General features: G+C 41.3%; 1 protein-coding gene across 8 annotated transcripts in view; it reads left to right on the forward strand.

The window, feature by feature from the left end:
- The window catches only part of znf618 (zinc finger protein 618), a 36,778-nt gene extending 30,574 nt beyond the window's left edge, over positions 1–6,204 (forward strand). For all 8 annotated transcript variants that reach the window (XM_075456587.1, XM_075456585.1, XM_075456586.1 and 5 more), the window contains 4 exons: positions 799–876; positions 1,586–1,744; positions 1,956–3,055; positions 3,304–6,204. In XM_075456587.1, the coding sequence (XP_075312702.1) occupies positions 799–876; positions 1,586–1,744; positions 1,956–3,055; positions 3,304–3,843 (1,877 nt within the window). In that variant the 3' untranslated portion in view covers positions 3,844–6,204. The remainder of the gene's footprint in view (positions 1–798; positions 877–1,585; positions 1,745–1,955; positions 3,056–3,303) is intronic.
- The last annotated feature ends 11,917 nt before the right edge of the window (positions 6,205–18,121 follow it).

The raw sequence follows: 18,121 nt of genomic DNA on the forward strand, positions 1-18,121 counted from the left end.
CCACACTGTTTGTGAGGTGTTTTTTCACCTTCTTTCCCTTAAGCGGATTGGCCATGTTCTCTGCTCTCCGACGGTAGGTGGCCGTCATTTCTGTGCACCAACCTGAGCGACAGATCTCGGGTTACGAGGCAAATGAGGTTAATTTTAACCAAGTGAAACTGCTTGGGTGGGAAATCCAAATGCACACCGGTGCATATATTCATAAATATTGAATATTTCTGTCACATTCAAGCTTTCAACAAAGTTACCAACATTGTTAAATTGTGAAAAGTACATTCGCATTGCGAGTGTGTGCGGTGTGTCCTGGCTGCCGAGGATTTAACCGGCATATATCGTTGCATTGTGGGCCCGTCATTCTCTTGTCCAGAACAGTTAGCTAGCTATTAGCTAGTCTTAGGCTGATGCTTCATCATGGACCTATTTCTAACCTTTGAGTGTTGGGTGTAGGGTCAGCTTTTGCTTGCGTTATATACGCAATCCCGTTATATACACGTTATTATCTGTTATAGATTTGTGATTTTGATGCTCTGAAATCCTCAGCAGAAAACCGAAGAAAAACAGTTGAAAGCAAATCAGGTTTTGCAACAAATATATTCGTGAAGTGGCTCAAAATTCTCACAGATTTCCGAGATGTTACTGTAACTGAAATCACTGTAAATGGCAAAATCAGGAACGACAGCGGGACTGATTTCAGAGCTGCGGCATTTGGCAGTGACACGTTTCAGTGGACTGGTGCACGGTATTTTTCTTCTTTTTTTTTCTTTTTATTCGCTGTTCTTTTATCCATTCTTTTCTTAGAGCCCTACACGTGCGGCGCCTGTGGCATCCAGTTTCAGTTCTACAACAACCTGCTGGAGCACATGCAGTCGCATGCTGGTGAGCCCACAGCTACAGATACGTGTTTGGCAGAACGCAGGAACAAATGAAGACTGAACACGCCTTCAGTGGTCGAAATGCTTGTGAAAATCTTAACGAGTACAAAATGTCTTTGCCTTTTATTGAGGCTTTGGTGATGAGTTGTTCTATGCAATCTCAGCACATAGAGTAACATGGAAGGTTGTGATTGATATCTGGACCTGAAGCTGCTGGATAGGATCTCCATCAAACCATTCTTTATGTTATATATGTTATTTTAGGTTAATCAATCATTTAGGCTCTAGTTGTAGTTAAAGTTACCCCATTGTGTGGGAAATGATTGACCTGTTCTTGCAGGCATTTGCCATTTGAACAGTGTTGAAATACTACATCTAGTCATCCTAGATTAAACCATAAAAACTAAATGCATTATAATGTTTTATCTTCTGGAGTAAATTCAAAAAGTGATTACTGTGCAAGAATTGTCGTCTTTTGTGTGAAGTAACCAAGGAAACGCTTCACTTGAAATATGTAAACTTGCACGGCTGGTTGGGAAGGTGATTAATGTATTTAGTACAGAGTCGGGGAGGCCAAACAAATTATTACTCTTGTTTCTTTTGTTGACAGTTACACTGTGCCGTGTTTGTTTAGCTCTACTTTTTCCATTAGTGAAATCCCTTAACATATGTTACTAGCAACTCTGCATATTCGTTCGTCTCTCTGTCCTCAGCTGATAACGAGAACCACACCAAAGGAGACTCTCCCAAAACCTCTTCAGCCTCGGGTCCTCAGGAGCAGCTGTGGAGAGGTTCCCAGGCTCAGGCCCACCCCTCAGTTAAACTACAACTACAGCCTCAAAACATCTCCCAGAGAAACCATACCCTCAGCCGTAAGCACTGCAAACTCAAGTCTTCTTGCTTGCTTTTCCTGTTTGTTTATCAGTCAAAGCAGTTATTTTTATCACAAGGTCATTGTTATTTTTAGGAGAATTTTGATAATGGCGTATATCTAAGATATATGGTATACCCTGTGTTTTCGGACAAAATGCCAAATGATAAAAATACGACCACTAAGTGTCTCTCTGCTGTTTGTTCTGCCAGAAAATAACGGACTACCTGAGAAGGAGCGACAGCAGGTGGCTGAACGCTTATTACGGGTAATGTGCTCCGATCTGAACATGCTAAATGTGCTCAACAGTAAGGACTTCCTGAAGTTGGCACAGACGTTGGTGGATACAGGTGCCCGTCATGGTGCCTACTCCACCCGTGACGCTCTTGGCAACATGAGTGCCTTGGCGCTGCGCCAGCTGCCCCGCATGTACAACCAAGTGAAAGTCAAGGTCACGTGTGCTCTGGGCTCCAATGCTTCGCTTGGCATCGCTGTGACCTGCCACGCTCAGACATCTGGCCCAGATGCTTGCTATGTTCTCACAGCCTACCAGGTGGAGGGGTCCAGACTGAAACGCTATGTGCTCGGTGTTCGGGAAGCTGAACTGAGGGAGGGGCCTGAGCAGGTTCACCACTGGGTGCAGAATGTGCTGTCCGAATTTGTCATGTCAGACATTCGCACCGTCTATGTCTCAGAGCCTCGAGTGTGGGCAGCGGGATTTACAGGATCGACGCTGGGAGCTGGCGGTCGGGGAAGAATATGCCTGCGATGTGCGGGCTGTTCGCTCGGCGCAGTCGTTCAGGCTGTTCTTGGAAAGCGCAGCCTCCAGGCCCGAGGCCTTCATGAGTTAGCTGAGCTTCTCTCAACATGCAGAGATATCGCCTCCTCTACCACTCTGGCTCTTCGCGAGGAACAGAGCTTCAACACATCCACAAGCACAACTGAAGAAGGTACACAGGTCAACCCTGCACAATGCCCCACACCTCCTTGCTGGGATCGTATGGGTGAATCTCTCCTGCAGGTCCACTCCCACTTCGAGCACATCTGTGAGGCTTATGGACGCAGTAAGTCCACAGCTCCACTTCTCCAAGGTCTCAACAAGCATCTGCTAGGCACACTGGCCTGTCTCCTGGCACCTTTACGGCTGGCAGCTCTGGAGCTGAGCAGCCAGAGGAGACCGACCTTACAGCAGGTGCTACCTGTCTACCTGCGCTTGGAGAAGTTTTTTACATCTAAAGCCGGGGAGGCTGGAACCGGCACAGCTAGCAAACTCTGCCACTATTTTCTCGAAGCACTCAAGGAAAACTTTAAGGTATTGAACGATTATAATTACCTTTTTGCTCATTTTGAACTGAAACTACGTAAAGATTAGAACTGGGTATGTGTTGAATTGAGCTGTTCACCATAAGCCATTTAGATGTCAAAATTTCTGATCCTACTAGACATGTAATTAATCTGTTTGTACTGGAGGTGCTCAGAAATAACTAATTTACATCAAATGAATTTAAATGAGTATTCGCCATTAGGACTGACAGTTGATGACATATTCCTTGTCTTCAGGTCGAAAGAGCTCATCAGGTAGCTATGGTCCTGGATCCACAGCTCAAGTTGCGTTCAGTGCCAGCCTACCAGCATGAAGACATCATTTCTCGTGCGTGTGAAATGGCGGCAGAAACCAGGGATGGAGGTATGAGTGGTGGAGGAGGTTCAGGGGGAGAGGAGCGGGACGCCGATGGCCCTCCGACCCCCAAAATAAGCCGTATAGAGGGAAGTGGAAACAACAGCGGCCCCTCCAGGGGCACTTGCACAGTTTCTGGTAATGATGAGGGTCAGGGCCTAGTTAGACAAGAGATTTTTCAATACCTGGCTGAGCCTCTTCTCCAAGGTACACCGGATCTCTTCCTGTACTGGAGCTCAACAGTGGGCGAAAAGTTCCCCAGGCTGGCCCGCTTGGCCCTGTGGCTCCTCGCGGTGCCCGCTGTGGGCATACGCAGCGAGTGTGTGACTGTGTGTGACCAGAGCCTGGCCATGAAGAGGAGGGAGCAGGTCACTGCTGAGGAGATGAACAAGCTCATTTTCCTTCGTTCTAACATGGGTTAGAGGGGAAAAACCCAACAAACCCTAATCAACCAAACTTTCACCTCCAACCAATGACTCAAGACTCTTATTTATATACTGTAGGTTTAGACCAATTGTAAACATCAACATGTAAGAAAACCGAGTACTTCTCCAAATAGATATTTACAGAAAAACTTACATTTTAAAGGTTGCAAACACCCAGAAAAATGACATCTCATTTGGTGTTTTGTATTGAGATTGGACTGCTGTAAAGAATTTGGACAAAGTGTAGGGGTGGAATGGTAACTCTAAAAAGAAAGGTTAGTCCTGTTTGGTACGCTGCCCTTGGTTTGGGATGCACATGTATGCATGAGTTTAATTCTGTCACAGCCAGTGATATGAATTACTCCAGCCTCATTATCAGACTGCTAAAAGGCTATGATGCTGTTATTCTCACTGGTTGGCAATGTCTTCAGGTAAAATCAGCATTCACTGCTTGGATCTACTGTCTACACCTCTAAAAACCCACCCACCCCTGGTATATTAAAGTTGTTGACAGGGGAGATGGCAGCAAACTGCTGTAGCATTTGCAGTATTCCAGTCTTGGAATGATCATTTAAATTCTCTTTTTTTTTATTGGTGTACGACAAAGGAATCAAGAAGTGACTCTTCACTGCCATTACACCTCTGAAAATGAAGTGCACTTGGTTTATGATTTACTCAACAAATCACTGTTGATAATAACCTTTCAAAATATTCGGCCTCGGATGATGGGCAGAGAAATGAGATCTAAATAGTTGCAGAAAACTTGACGGTTTCTTCAGTAGCTCAAAATGTAGCTTTGGGTGGTTTGCATGCTCTGCACGCATTTTTCTCCATTCAGGGGGGTAAAACGTTAACAGATTCAATGTCCGAAATTATGTGATGCTTTCCTTTTTAGTTGGAAATTGTGACGAATAGGCATCAAATTCTATTCTCTGCTGCTAGAGATGCAAGTCCGACTGCCAGGCCTGCACAGAAGAGCTGAAATTGTGAAGAGTAATATAATTTCGCTTTTTGGTTTTGTTTGTACAAAGAGGAAAGCATCACATTTGAAACTGTGTTTTATTTTTTATTTATTGGTGTTTAAACTGATTTAATTCAGCCTAACTATACCTGTCGTAGCTGGATTACACCCTGACAAAAAAATAAATAAATAAAAAATTAGCATCGGATAACAAGTCCTCATTTTAGCCTTTGGATATTTGACTCTACAGCCAAAGTTGTGTGTAAGTAAAGGGAAAGAAAAACATTGTTAGGCCATTTTGACTTACTTGATGATGTTTTCCAGCGCTTGTATTTGGGAATGAAATGTCGGTCAGCTCTCTGAACGTAGACATCCGCAGATAGCTATGAATAGCATCAGATTCTGATGTTTCTGTCTCTGCATTCACGTCAGATAAACTGCAGAAATGGCATTAGGCATCAATTTTGTGAGCTTGTTGGCAAGACTTTTGATTCATCGCGGCATACATCTACTTTTCAAGCTTCCCTACAAAGACCTGTCCAGAGGAAAGTCGTTACTTTGCTGTTTTTTTTCTCGCGTCCTAGTTAATCATCCTTTCTAGAAATTTTGTCTTCCTTATGTGAGCTACAGGTTTCCATTTTTAAGGCAATAAGCTTTATCACAGGAAATTGTTCCCAACTTTATCTGACTGTTCTTGTGACACTCCTGCATAATTAACTAATTATCAACAGAAACTTGTTTAATGTTTTGCAAATTCAGTGGGATTTTTCTCAGGAATGAGCACATCCAAGCAGGCACCGCCACTTTTCCTCACTGTACCGAAAAGAAACCAAACTGTGACCTCAGCGCTGAGGTATGTACCGAAACATGGCTTTTTGTAAAACCTTCCACCCCAAAAGCAGTTAGTGCCATTTGCAACAAATTTGATGCAGAATCCTGCTGGTGCGTTTCCGAAAGACAACACACGATACTCATAAATTTCTGTTATTTATTTTTCTAGTACACATTTACTTAAGGTGTTACCTCCTAAAGTAGTTTGGACGGGTGGAAGCTGTACTGTTATATATGTTTGTTGCCTTTGGTACTAACTAGTAAAATGCTAGTTTGTTATCTGTGTTTTTGGGCCTTAAGTCTCTTTTGTGCGCTCACCTTAAACCCTACATTCAGAGCCAACATCATGCCTTTTCTATTAAAGTTCAATGGCCTTATTTTGAGTTGTTTTTTTTTCCTTCTCTTTTTGTTAAGCTTGTAGTTTAGTCCCCCCCCCCAACTCCTGAAGACTTACAGGGACTGCTTATTGCTGATGGTTGGAAACGGCGTCCTCTAGTGCCCGCATGACGACTTTCTTATCACAGACGACTGTGTTATTTGACAAGTGCTTTATTTTGTATGTGCCCAGCTTTGAAAAGGTGGACTCAGCTGAGCGCGTGTGCTTTTCTACTCATCTCTTAGTTCATAAAGCAGGTCAGTAATGAGTTGAAGACTAACACACTAAAATACAGCCAACTGTCTTTAGATCTTTACAACGGTGTCCTACAGAAAAAGATTTGGCAGAACCGATGCTGTGATTGGAGACACAGTTGCAATTTGGCACAACTTGAATATTCATTTTCAATCCTGAAAGCCCCCTTTGCAGTTATTTGATTTAACTCTACACGTTTTGTTTCTTTATTCATTTCCTCCTTTTTCCCATCGGCCACCTTCCACCTATTCACATGTTAAAACTAGCTGTTATACCCTAAAATCCCCTTATCACATTATCAAGATTTCCGTGACGTTGCCCAGCTTTAGGCCCTTTGGCAGTTTGATATCCCACTCATTTTAGTTAAAGCGTATCGGTTGGATTAACTCCCCTGTTTCAGAGTGATGCGTGTTCACCGTAGTTCCACCTGCAGGGGTGCACCGCAGGCCAATGGAAACTGACTCAGAAGTCGAGTCGGTTTTCTAACGCTGTCACCACTTTGTTTTGTGCAGTATCACGCTAATGGACTTAAAAACTGCTGCCTGATTGTCAGTGATCAGTGTTTGGATCTGAGACTTCAAGTTCATTTTCCAGGCGGAGGGCTGCAAAGGTATTTTTCCACCGCGTGAATCTAATCGCCGAAGAAACGAAAGGGCATCTGGATGAACCGTAAGAGCATTAAAAGAGTGGCATTAAAGGTAGAAAACACTAAACTATTGTTAAAGGTCGGACCTCTGTATTGCAAACAGTTTCATAGCTACATAAGATGTTTGTTTCTTTAATAAACTGTTGCCCCTCTTACCTCCAAGCTTTGATTCGGTGTTTCATAAATGCACTTTTTTTTCTTCCATACGGCTAACAGCTTCTTTTTTTCTTCTTCTATATACTTATATATATATATATATACATATATATATATATATATATATATATATATATATATCTATATCAATACATATATATATTTTGGTAAAAAAAAAAAAAAACGACTGTAAATTCTATTTAAATTTTTCATTACTAGTCCAATGTTTTACCTCAGTACTCAAAAAGGCAGTGTTGTAGTTTAAAGATGGGAAATCAGTTGTTCATTGGAAATCTAGGTCTGGTCAATGAAATGGTCAAAATACTGTACATTTGCTTGTGATTTTAACAGTGATCCTCTGCTGAACTGATGAAGGGATTTTTCTTACTGTTTTTAAACAAGTATTTTCAATAGGATATGCTCTGGGACACAATGCCATTGTTGACATAATGTCAACTTAATTTTCTTAGATATATAGCATTCTTTTTGTTTATTAAATGAAACGTATATCTAAGATATGCATGCTTTTAATAAGAGTACTGATATATAATGTTATAAGCCAGTGTCTCTCATCAAAAGGAAATTAATCCTATTGGCTGTGAGGTGATGTTACTTTAAGACACTCGTTACGAGTCGGGGTCAATTAATTTCAACCTTTCAAGGTGGGTGTAGCCGATTGGCTGGTGTTTGTGGGTTGACATCATCCATTTTCAGAGGATGTATTATGTGAATACAGGAGAACTGCTGTTTTTATGCCACAAGGGGGCGCCTTCGTGTAAGAGATGAAAGTAGGGAGCACCAATAACATTATACCTCTTTTTTCTACAGTAGCATTTCAAAAGGTTTTGATATAACGGAAGACTCAACTTAGATACTGTTCCTAGAAAACTGAATTCAGCTGTAAGTTTTATTTTGTTTCAGGACTTTAACTTATTCAGATGATAAAAGTTGATCTGTGAAGTGTGAGATAAGAATGCTAACATGGGGATCTGTTCTGTTTAACTAGTCTGTATTAATTCAGGTTAAGAACTCTGTTGCTTTCATCATATTTTACAGGCATTTCTTCCTTTTTATACTCTGCTAAAATGCAAAAAAATCTGTTGGATTCTGTTCATTTTTGTCTTTTTAATCGCACTTTGGCAGCAGATACCTGTGTAGATTTAAAATCTGAGTTGTCTTATTAGTAAACCTAATTTATACTTTTGTAGCAACACTATTTTTATATAATGGCAAAGAAAAGGATCAGTGTCTCTTTTTTTTTCTTCTCCTGTGTCACTTATGACAGCGCTGTTCAATGTTTCTTGAATACATTACCCACTGTAGTATGTTACGTGTGAATAAACTTCAAATCTGTGTCAAACTTTGGCGTGTGGTTTTAGTGTTTGAATTCGAAAGTAAAACCTGATTAAGATGGGAGTTTTTTTTGTCTCCGCAGTCCTGCATTTCACTTTTTTTTTTTTTTTTTTGGTTGAAACTCTTTGGAAAACTGCCTATGTTTATCAGTCAAGAAAACTTCCCCGTGTTCCTGTAAAAATGAGGCTTGTCGCTTATTTTCAGTATGAGTGAGGACTCCCACCCAGAGTGAAATGAAGCGCAGCTTTTTAAAGTAGCTGAGGTGGCGAGAAGGCGGGCCTCAAACATGTAGAAGGAAAATAAGCCTTATGTAAGAAAGGAGCCACTGAAGGCTCGCATGGGGAATGAATATGCAGTGGCTGCTTAGAAGTGCGTGCAAGGGTTCCCCGGGGGGGGGGGGGGGGGGGGGGGGGGGGGCAAAAGAGGGAGGGGGAGGAGCAGAGAGGGAAAGGGCAAGCGTTTGTCAGTGTTTGTCACAGCCTACTGTCTTGCTCTGGTGCTCGTCTTGCACCGGGGTCAGTCGGCCCCCAAGGTGCAGCAGTCTGCAGCCATGCAGAAACACCCGCGCTTCGTCTCCTCCATTGCTCCAAACATAAGGGTGCTGCCTACCAAAGCCTAATTTGCAGCACATGCGTCCAACTTTGCCTCCCACCAACCCCCTCACCCACTGCAAACACACACACACATTAACCTCCTTTCCTGTCGCAGCTGAAGGTGACGTTTTTCCACAAGCTATTACCACAGTGACATGCTAAGTTTGTTTTCGCTTAAGTGCTCAGGAGCCGGCCCTCGTTTTTTCGGTCATTTAGAAAAGAAAAATGTGGGGAAAATAACCCACCTAATGGACAATTGCTTCCGTTTTGTTCTGGGTTACACAGAAGTTGCAGATCAGCTCTTTCTCAAGGAAAGTGCAGAGAAGTATGTGCTGGCTGCTTGTGTCAGCATACAGGCAAAGGTCAGGCAAAATGAGCGCTTTCTTTTCTCTGATGCCAAATTCTAAAATGTTGAATTTAGACAAAGTGCATTGGAACTGTGTAAAATGTTGCAGCTGACGAACTATAGAAAGGGGGTTCCCTCTGAATGCCAGCATGTGAACATTAGGTGGCAGTGTGTGGCTTTTTATCAGTTGGAGAGTGGACACAAAAAAGGCAACATCAGTGTAATCTCTTAAAACGCAGGAAACTGAAACCTCAGAAATGGCCAGCCAGTAGGTACATTTGTTTTTCTTTGTACTGACGGAGCATACGGGTTGCATATGTCGTCTTTCAGACTTTTGTTGAAAAGAACATGAGGGGAAAAGATGCTTTTTAGGGAAGGGGGGGGGGGTTCTTCCCAAAATGCCTAAATGTCCATCAGCTAATCCAACACTGCATATGCTTTGATGCTGTCCTGTGCATACAAGATTAAATTTATAATCTCTCTGCACAGAGAGATAGGAATCAACCTCCAAAATGTATTGGGTGTTTGACTCTTGCTTTGCTGTCCCATCTGAATTTAATTCAAGTTTTGTGCCATCACTGTGTGAAAGAGGTAGGCCCCAATTCCCAAATCCTCCAAACCCTCCCATTATGGAAGATGAGGTCCCTTTTCTTTCAGGGAGCAAGGGGTAAGGGGTCATCTGGCATTTCAGTCTGGCTTATGGAGGTCATTTAGATTAGATTCAGCAAGATGACCCCTGCTCCTTGATCTCTCAAAGGAAAGGGGCACCTTACCCCCGCAAAACGATGGTGTGGGGCCAAAGGGAGGAATTGGAATTGGGTCCTAAAGACATGTCACCACTAAGTGTGTCCTTTTGAGTTTCACATTTGTCGCCCTATCGGAGCAAATATTCCTCAAGACTACTTTGAAAGGTAGAGGTTAGTTTCTTGAAAGAATGACACAGATTTAATGTTTTTTTTTAATATATTTCTACTTATGAGTATTTGGAAATGTTCAATCTGGAGGGTTTTAAACAAAGGGAGTAATAGAGTATCTGAAAAAGATCCCCCGACTTTTGGAAATACAGTTAATCTTTCAACTTCTCCTTATGTAGGTACATCAAAGATGAGTAGTGCATTGTCTTTGCTTTACCCAGTAGGACACATGTAGCCATTCGGATACATTTAAGGTAACAGAGAAAGTTCCACGGACTTCCGTTTGCCCTTGGCTGTTACACAACTTAAGGAGAAGCCTCCACGTTTAATTTTCCAGGCCCAAATCAGGTGGTGCCATGTGGCTTTGCTCCCACCTCCAGCACTGACAAGGTTGGCACCTTCACCCCTGCCCAACCAATGGCCATCACAGCTGTCGCCACTTGTCTGCTCAGTGAGCATTGGAGGGACAGGTAAGGACAAGCGGAAGGAAGTGCTCTAATCCTCCTCTCCTTGTCCTGTATGGAGGACCCAGTGGCACCAGCACTGTGGTTTCTCCTGCTCAGCAGGTGCTGACTTTTATCAGTAGTGACATGAATGTACAGAACTGCCAAGCCACATCCACCCAGTTGCTGTCAGGTGTCGTTACTACTAACACTCCACCTAGGCCCTAACCTCACAGGCACCCGGTACGCCTGTCCATTCGCCTGCCGGCTTTTCTCCCTCTGTTCACCTGCACATACACATGTATACGCATGCACACGCGTCACACACTGAGTCACTTTAAACTCTTAACACAGGAGACCAAAAAGATTGATTTTTGGGGTTTCTCATGGACATCTCAAAGGTTTGCTCCAGCAAAAAAGCCATAAAAGATACAATATGCAAGGCCGAAGGACATCGGATGACGTCAGGATTATGTTATCAGATTACAAAAGAAAACTACGGTCAATGCAGATCATCTACTTTTCTGAATTATCTTAAGATTTATAATAGCACTAATTTGATTAAGAATTGCTTGGTCATTTTCTTGGTTCCATCTTCAAAGAGCAGCAACAGAAACTTTAAAGTGCTTTTCCCTCATGTTTTGGGAGGGTCTATAATTGAATTTAACCGATTCTCAAATTCAATACAATTCTGTGGGTTTCTCGTATTTATTTGTGTTTTCATTCTGAGAAACAGCAGCAACACAAACTTTTAATAAAAAAAAATACCCCCCCCCCTGTATTTCGTCCCAGCTCTGTTTTCTGAGGGTGATTTAATTTGACCAAATGTAAATGTTGAATGCTAAAAGCCTTTTGTTTATTCAGAAAATATTTTGAGGAAAAGTATAAAAGATTATTTGCGGAATTCAAATTGCACTCATAACAAAAACTGCCATGTCATTTGTATTCAAATACTGCCCACATTTAATAGTAATCTCACCTATGTCTAAACTATGGGAACCGGATGCGTCCCTTTGCACACATGTGCATCCAGGGTTTTTTTGTGCACCGTCATGCTGACGACATTCTTTCCGAACCAAGGTAACATTGATAGTGTCTAATACAGTACCTTGAGCCACATTTCAATCTGACCTGTGATATCGAAGTCAAACATGACACAGAAATATGACAATATTTGACCCTTGGCTTGAGGCGGTGATGATTCACGGTGAAAAAAAGTGATGTCCCCCTGATTTCACCATTATTTTTTGAAGCGCTGTCATGATCTGGGAAGCCCATCCAGCCTCAGCATGAAGCATCAGATGGCACAAGAGTATGACAAACGTCTAACGGGAATTTTAGATGCTTACACCGAAACCACACATAGGGTTCAGTGACACAGGGCTATTTGTTAACCTGCTATATTCAGGATGCCAGGCTATGTCACGGAATGGTTTTTGATGATTGGAAATTATGACAAAATGGCAAAAGTTCAACATAATCAACTCTTTTATCTTGGCTTGCTTTAAAATTTGTTCCTCCTGTTGTTCTTTTTTTTTTTGTTGCACTTGTGTTTTGTCATTCCTCTCTGGTATATGTTCAGTCTTCAGCTTCTCCATCAGTTCACCTTCTGCTGCACCTTTCAAACTTCTCTGCAACTGAGTTGTCGCACACGGTCACCAGGGCTGTGTTGACAGCTCACCAAGCTAAAACATGTACTATGCACTGTTACAACATAGTTCACTTAAATCGAGGTTCATTACCTCACCTTCCATTTCAAAAGCTGTTTTAGCAGTTTGCAAGTAATGTGTCTAATTGTTTCCCATCAGTGCAAAACAGACTGTTACAGAATGTCTTCACATCCCTCTGGGCAATTCTGCACATATGGGATGGATATCACACTTGTGGTACTGCAATACTTTGCATCTTGACTGTCTGTCTTTTGTTTTATATGCAAACGTTTAGTCGTTTGACGAATGATCTGGAGAGAGGAGAAAATATCTGGGAGCTAACAGAGCGTGCTAATTCTAGGTACTAATTGCTGGCGCAAATGTTTGCACTCAATATCGGGATGAGCAAACGAAACTCCCGGGATATCTCAACCATGAAGGGCCTGGTTTCTTTTCTTGCTTGTGATGCAGGACTTGAGAATTCTTTAAAAAAAATAAAACAGGAATCGTTTTCGAAAACTCAAGTTTTGGTAAACCGTTTATAGACGGAACTCACTTTTTTAAACATTCACATGCGAGCCGCACTGTGGACACAGTGGTGCTTGGATGTATGATATTTGACATCCGTGGAGTTCCACAATGACGACGGGAGGAACACAACGAAAATACAAGAGAGACAGACGTACACCGTTCCATACATGCCTGGCAGCAGATTGTTGGGTGTATCAGGTCCCTTATACAGGGGGCCACAACATTTCCAACAGTGCTTTTTCTTTTCTATGTTAATCTCACTCATGAACGGTCAGATTTAGGAGTTTAAAACACAGTAAAAAATAGCTAGGGTTACAATTAATATACAAGGTTAGGTTAACATACATGGTCACAGTTGGGGAAATATACAGGGTTAGGATTATATTTTGATATTCATGGCATGTGGACGCCTCCCTGAACAAAACATCAGCCTACACTTACATGTGAGTTATGCTATCTCACAATTTTTAACCCTGATCTATGAGATTGCTACATTTTGGACATGTGGTATATGTTTTCTTAGGGGTTAACTTTTGTTTTCTGCCTGTGACACGTTTGTCTGTTTTAAACCCACAGAAAGACTTGTGAAACAAGACTGAATTGATACAAAAACAGCCAACCAATCTCATCTTTGTTCATAGTTTTACTTAGATTTTATGGTTTTTTTTTTTTTTTTTTTTTTGTTACCCCTTCAAGTTATTGTGCTACATGCTGTATTCAAAAATGGTTTAAATCAGATTTACTACTGTATGTCATAACTGTGTTGTAAGGGTACTGCTTTTACTTTTAAAGGATTTATTTTTCACCACAGAGTGGCCCAGTAGTACAGCTCCCCCCATAAACTTGGCTCTCAGCCAGCTAATGTCGTGCAAAGTGTTGCTCTGGAGCAGAGGTAAAGAAAGTGCATTTTTAATGATTTAGCATTGAGTGCCTTTCTCTTCTATATTCCGTCATCTCATTTCCATGATTTGTAACTACTTGGTCGCTGGAATTATTCCTTAGGGGGAATAACTCCTTGGCAAAATATACACTGGGCAATTTTAATTTGAGAGGATACTGAAAAATGACCCATTTATAAAGCCTGTTTGATGATCAAAGCTAATGGATCATTTGAATTTTCTTAAGTCTGCCAATGCTAAAAGGCTGCTTGTGTCTTGTAATTCGGAAATATGAAATGAGCTGATTTATGATAAACAGAAGTATGCTTTTAATTGTATAGTTTAACTTATTGAGTTAGTTCATTTATAAAAGTAGTTGTGCCATAGTTTTTTGATGATCTACCTCCAGCAAAATGTGGTTGTTTTCACTGAAGCATGTGTGTGTGCTATTGCTGTAGGGAACAATCATTAAGCCGCCAGAGATCCAAATCTCCCAGAAAGTGTCGGAAATCTGGAGCAAACGCAGAAGGACCCACGGGCATCTCAGGTGCATCACGATGACGCAAGCCACTCATCAATGTCCTCGACAATGTCAGTCTAAAGTGAGAGGAGAAAAAAAGAAGCTTCTGGAGTCTGTTCAGCGAGGCTGGCTTGTTTACACTCTCCCTATCCTAATTCTTTCTGACGTTCTTTTTCTCTCACTCCTTTGTTTTGATGCACGCTGGTATCCAATTGGTGCAAACGGAAAGACAAGTTGATTGATCAGGCTGGGGGTTATTGATCAATCTGATCCTCTGTTGTGACCTTTGACCTTACAATTGACGGCAGCCTCTGTAATGAGGCCTCAGAAAAGAGACCTTAGGATAGGTTTTTTTTTTAGAAGGGCATCTGTGGGGGGGGGGGAAACGCCAAGGGGATGGGTTGTGTACACACAAACACGCACACACAACCCAATCAACTTGGCGCCATTGTTACATCGCAGTGCCCTCGATAACCCCAATTTGCATAATCGGCTTTTGCATTGTTTGGCCCAGACATATTAAGGTGCGGTGTTGTGTATTGTTGACTCCAAATCAGCACGTGCCTATTGTTTGCTCATCTCGATGCTCTATTATGCATTGTTGACTTATGCTGCAGCATGTGTTTTTTTTCTGCTTACTGACTGTAGCATTATACTAAAGACGTGGCTCTCAGCGCATTGTGTTTCCTCTCCCGGCAGCAAAGTGTTTGCACTGCCACAGCATTGTTTACGTACTCCACAAAGCATCTTGATTGCTTGCAATCCACCCAAAGAGCATAAAGTATGTTGCTCAGAAAGTGTACTGCATTTTATGTCGTGTTGTGCTGTTTACCAGCCACATTCTAGACATTCTTGCCATTTTTCTCTTGGCTATAGTCATCTAAGGGCTGCAGCTGTGCTTTGAGATGTTGTACTTTTGTTTTAACACGGTGTACCAACCCTCAAACAGTCGATACAAGTCAATCATGCACGCACACAGGCACATACACAACATTGCCGTGACACTGGCGCCACTCTATGATTTTAATGCTTTATGAGCATTTGGCACATAGTTTTTCTTTTGATGTTCACTTAAGTGTAAATAGTGACCTGCCAATGAAACACACAACCTCAAAGATATTGCGCAATGAAGCTTAGTTGAAATAATGAAGCGAAAAACTTTAACAGGTGTGAAGCTTTGAGAAGTGCATACAAAGGGTGCTTTAAAGAATGTTGACTTTGCTGACAAATCTTTTGTAGGACTCATCCATCTTTTCTCAGCTTTTAATTGACGATTAGTCATTGTTGCATGAACCGCTAAATAACACATTCAAAAATCCAATTTGGGTGTTTGTATTTCAAAATGCCGACTTTCAGGGCATTAAAACAGCCATTACACCCTCAAGCTTAAGCTAACACGTGCTCTGTTTTTTTTGGATGAACAATTTATACACAAAAGATATCGAGTCAATTTTAAAGCAGGGAAATCATGCAAGTCTAAATACAAGCGAAGTGGATTTGATTGAATAGACTTACTATCAAAACCACGACGATATCAAGGATAGTGTGAAAACACTTTTTTTTGTGTGTCAAATATTGATTTCTTTCCATGACGTCAACTTGGTTGAGAATTGTCTTGTCGTACTTTAACTTAAAATTGCATTCCCGGCATCATAATTGTTTCCCTATTGTGATATTTGCACAGTTTTTTAGAGTGCGATGTGGGAGTTTTTGTTTTTTTTCCACAATGTTGAAATTTAATGTGAATTTCATAAAAAAAAAAAAAAACATGGGTATAAAATCTGAGATTCCTTTATTTCTAAATGAGTACATAATTAATTTATGATAAATACATTCATAAGAATATTCTTATTCACATTTTGTGGCGGGGGAAAAAACCTTGCACCCGTAGATGTCAACAATTTTCCGATTGTATGGGGTTTTCTAATAAGCGTCAATTAGGTCTGTTGTGACGTCTGCTTGACTGCACAGTAAGTGTCGAAAGAACTTCCTTTCATCTTAAACTATCCAACGTGTTCTTGCACAATGTACAGTCTATTTCTTACAAAAGAAGGGCGGGTAAGTTGGAAATATGTGTAAATTCACTTGAGAGAATTGGGGAAGGGCACTGCTTGAATTCGGTCTTTGCCCTCATTTCCTCAAGTCTTTGGTCACCCTAAATGCATTTAATAAGACCGAGCAATTTTTCTTCCAATGGGCCATATCCTATTCAAGTTGCCATATATGTTTCTAGTCATTCTCACTCCAATGGATCAGCCAGCTCAAGCAAATAGTTCCTGATATCTTCCAAGAAATCATTTCAGTCCTTATTCATTTTTTGGAAAGTCCCAGCCATTAGTTGGTGCTTCAAATTGTTGTCAGTCCTAGGGGCTCGATGCCTCAACCAGGTTAATACAACTGCAGAAACCAGCCTACTTTGTGTTTTTATGGACAAGCGTCACTGCAACTGTATTTCAAGTAGGCAGCCTAATGAGCTTTTTAACCATCTCCATATGGACGTGCTCTACAGTCTAGACGGAGGGGCAGTGGTGGTGGTAAGCGATGGTGTGCTGACTGTGCCGTACTCTGCACCCCTGCACATATAACTCTTCCCCACAAGCAGTCGAGTTAAACCAAGGGAAAGCCTCAGTTGCCATTGGGGACCCATAATGGGTTATTGTTTACCGCACAACTTACAAGAGCAGCTAAAATGCAGGATGTGAGGATGATGAGGAACACACTGCCCATACACATTTACATTATGTAGGTTATAATGTTGGGTTTTAGCGTGATTCTGTATTCCTTCAGCATCCGGTCGACAAAATATTTTTTTATATTTGGCAACTGAAGCTCATTTCTTCAGTCTTTTGTGCTAAAACAAGAAGAGAAAAAATCCAACTTTGGCTTGAGGGTGGCAATAGGATGAAGAAAAACTCCAGAACGTCAAAAACTTTCTCAATTACTGAACAAAATAATTTAGAAAAGAAAGAAAGAAAGAAAGAAAGAAAGAAAGAAAGGAAGGAAAGAAAAGACTAGAAAAAAAGAAAATGATAAAAACAGTGGAATTAAAAAAAGATTAAAAAGACTAAATGTACCTTGGACACAATTACTTTCTACCTTTGCTAATATTTGTTGCGTAATCTTTAACATCGACAGCCTCTTCACATGTATTGTTGCCATCTAAAAGCTTCTCGGTGATGGGCTCTGTCACTCCTCCTCTCTGCTCTATATTCAAGCTATTCTAAAGTTGCCTCTACGTCATGGCAAATTTCAGCTCTCTCCAAAGGTTTTCAATGGGATTTAGGTCAAGACTCAATTGACCAGTTTAAAACAGCCCACCCCTTCCTTTACACCCATCCTTTTGTGTTGCTGGATGTGTGTTTGAGATTATAGTCCTGCTCAGATGTCCAAGATCTTTCACCTTAAATCTTGTTCTTTGATGCATTTCTCTCTAAAATGCCTTGGTAAGCTTCTGATTTCACTGTGCATTTGCTATAATCAGAGCATCCAGTGCTAGCAACAGCAAAGCAGCCTCACACCACAGCATTATAGAACCTCCACCCTGTTTTATTGTGTTTATATGCAGTCTACATACCGTGTTTACTTATAACGTATCATTTATTTTATCATTATAACCAGTTTATTAATTAACTTTGTTCTTGAAGAATTCCTCTGTCCACATTGTTGAACACTATCACGGAAATACTGGATAATCCAAGCAAGTTGTTGCTGAGGTTAGTCTTGACAGTTTGTGACTTTCTCTCAGAATTGGTGTCTTCCTTTGTGCATTGCTTCAAGTCAGCCTGAAGCTCTTCACATTTATGCGCATGTGTGCTTTCCCCCG

This window comes from Odontesthes bonariensis, chromosome 22, assembly GCF_027942865.1.
Source record: "Odontesthes bonariensis isolate fOdoBon6 chromosome 22, fOdoBon6.hap1, whole genome shotgun sequence".
NCBI lineage: Eukaryota > Metazoa > Chordata > Actinopteri > Atheriniformes > Atherinopsidae > Odontesthes > Odontesthes bonariensis.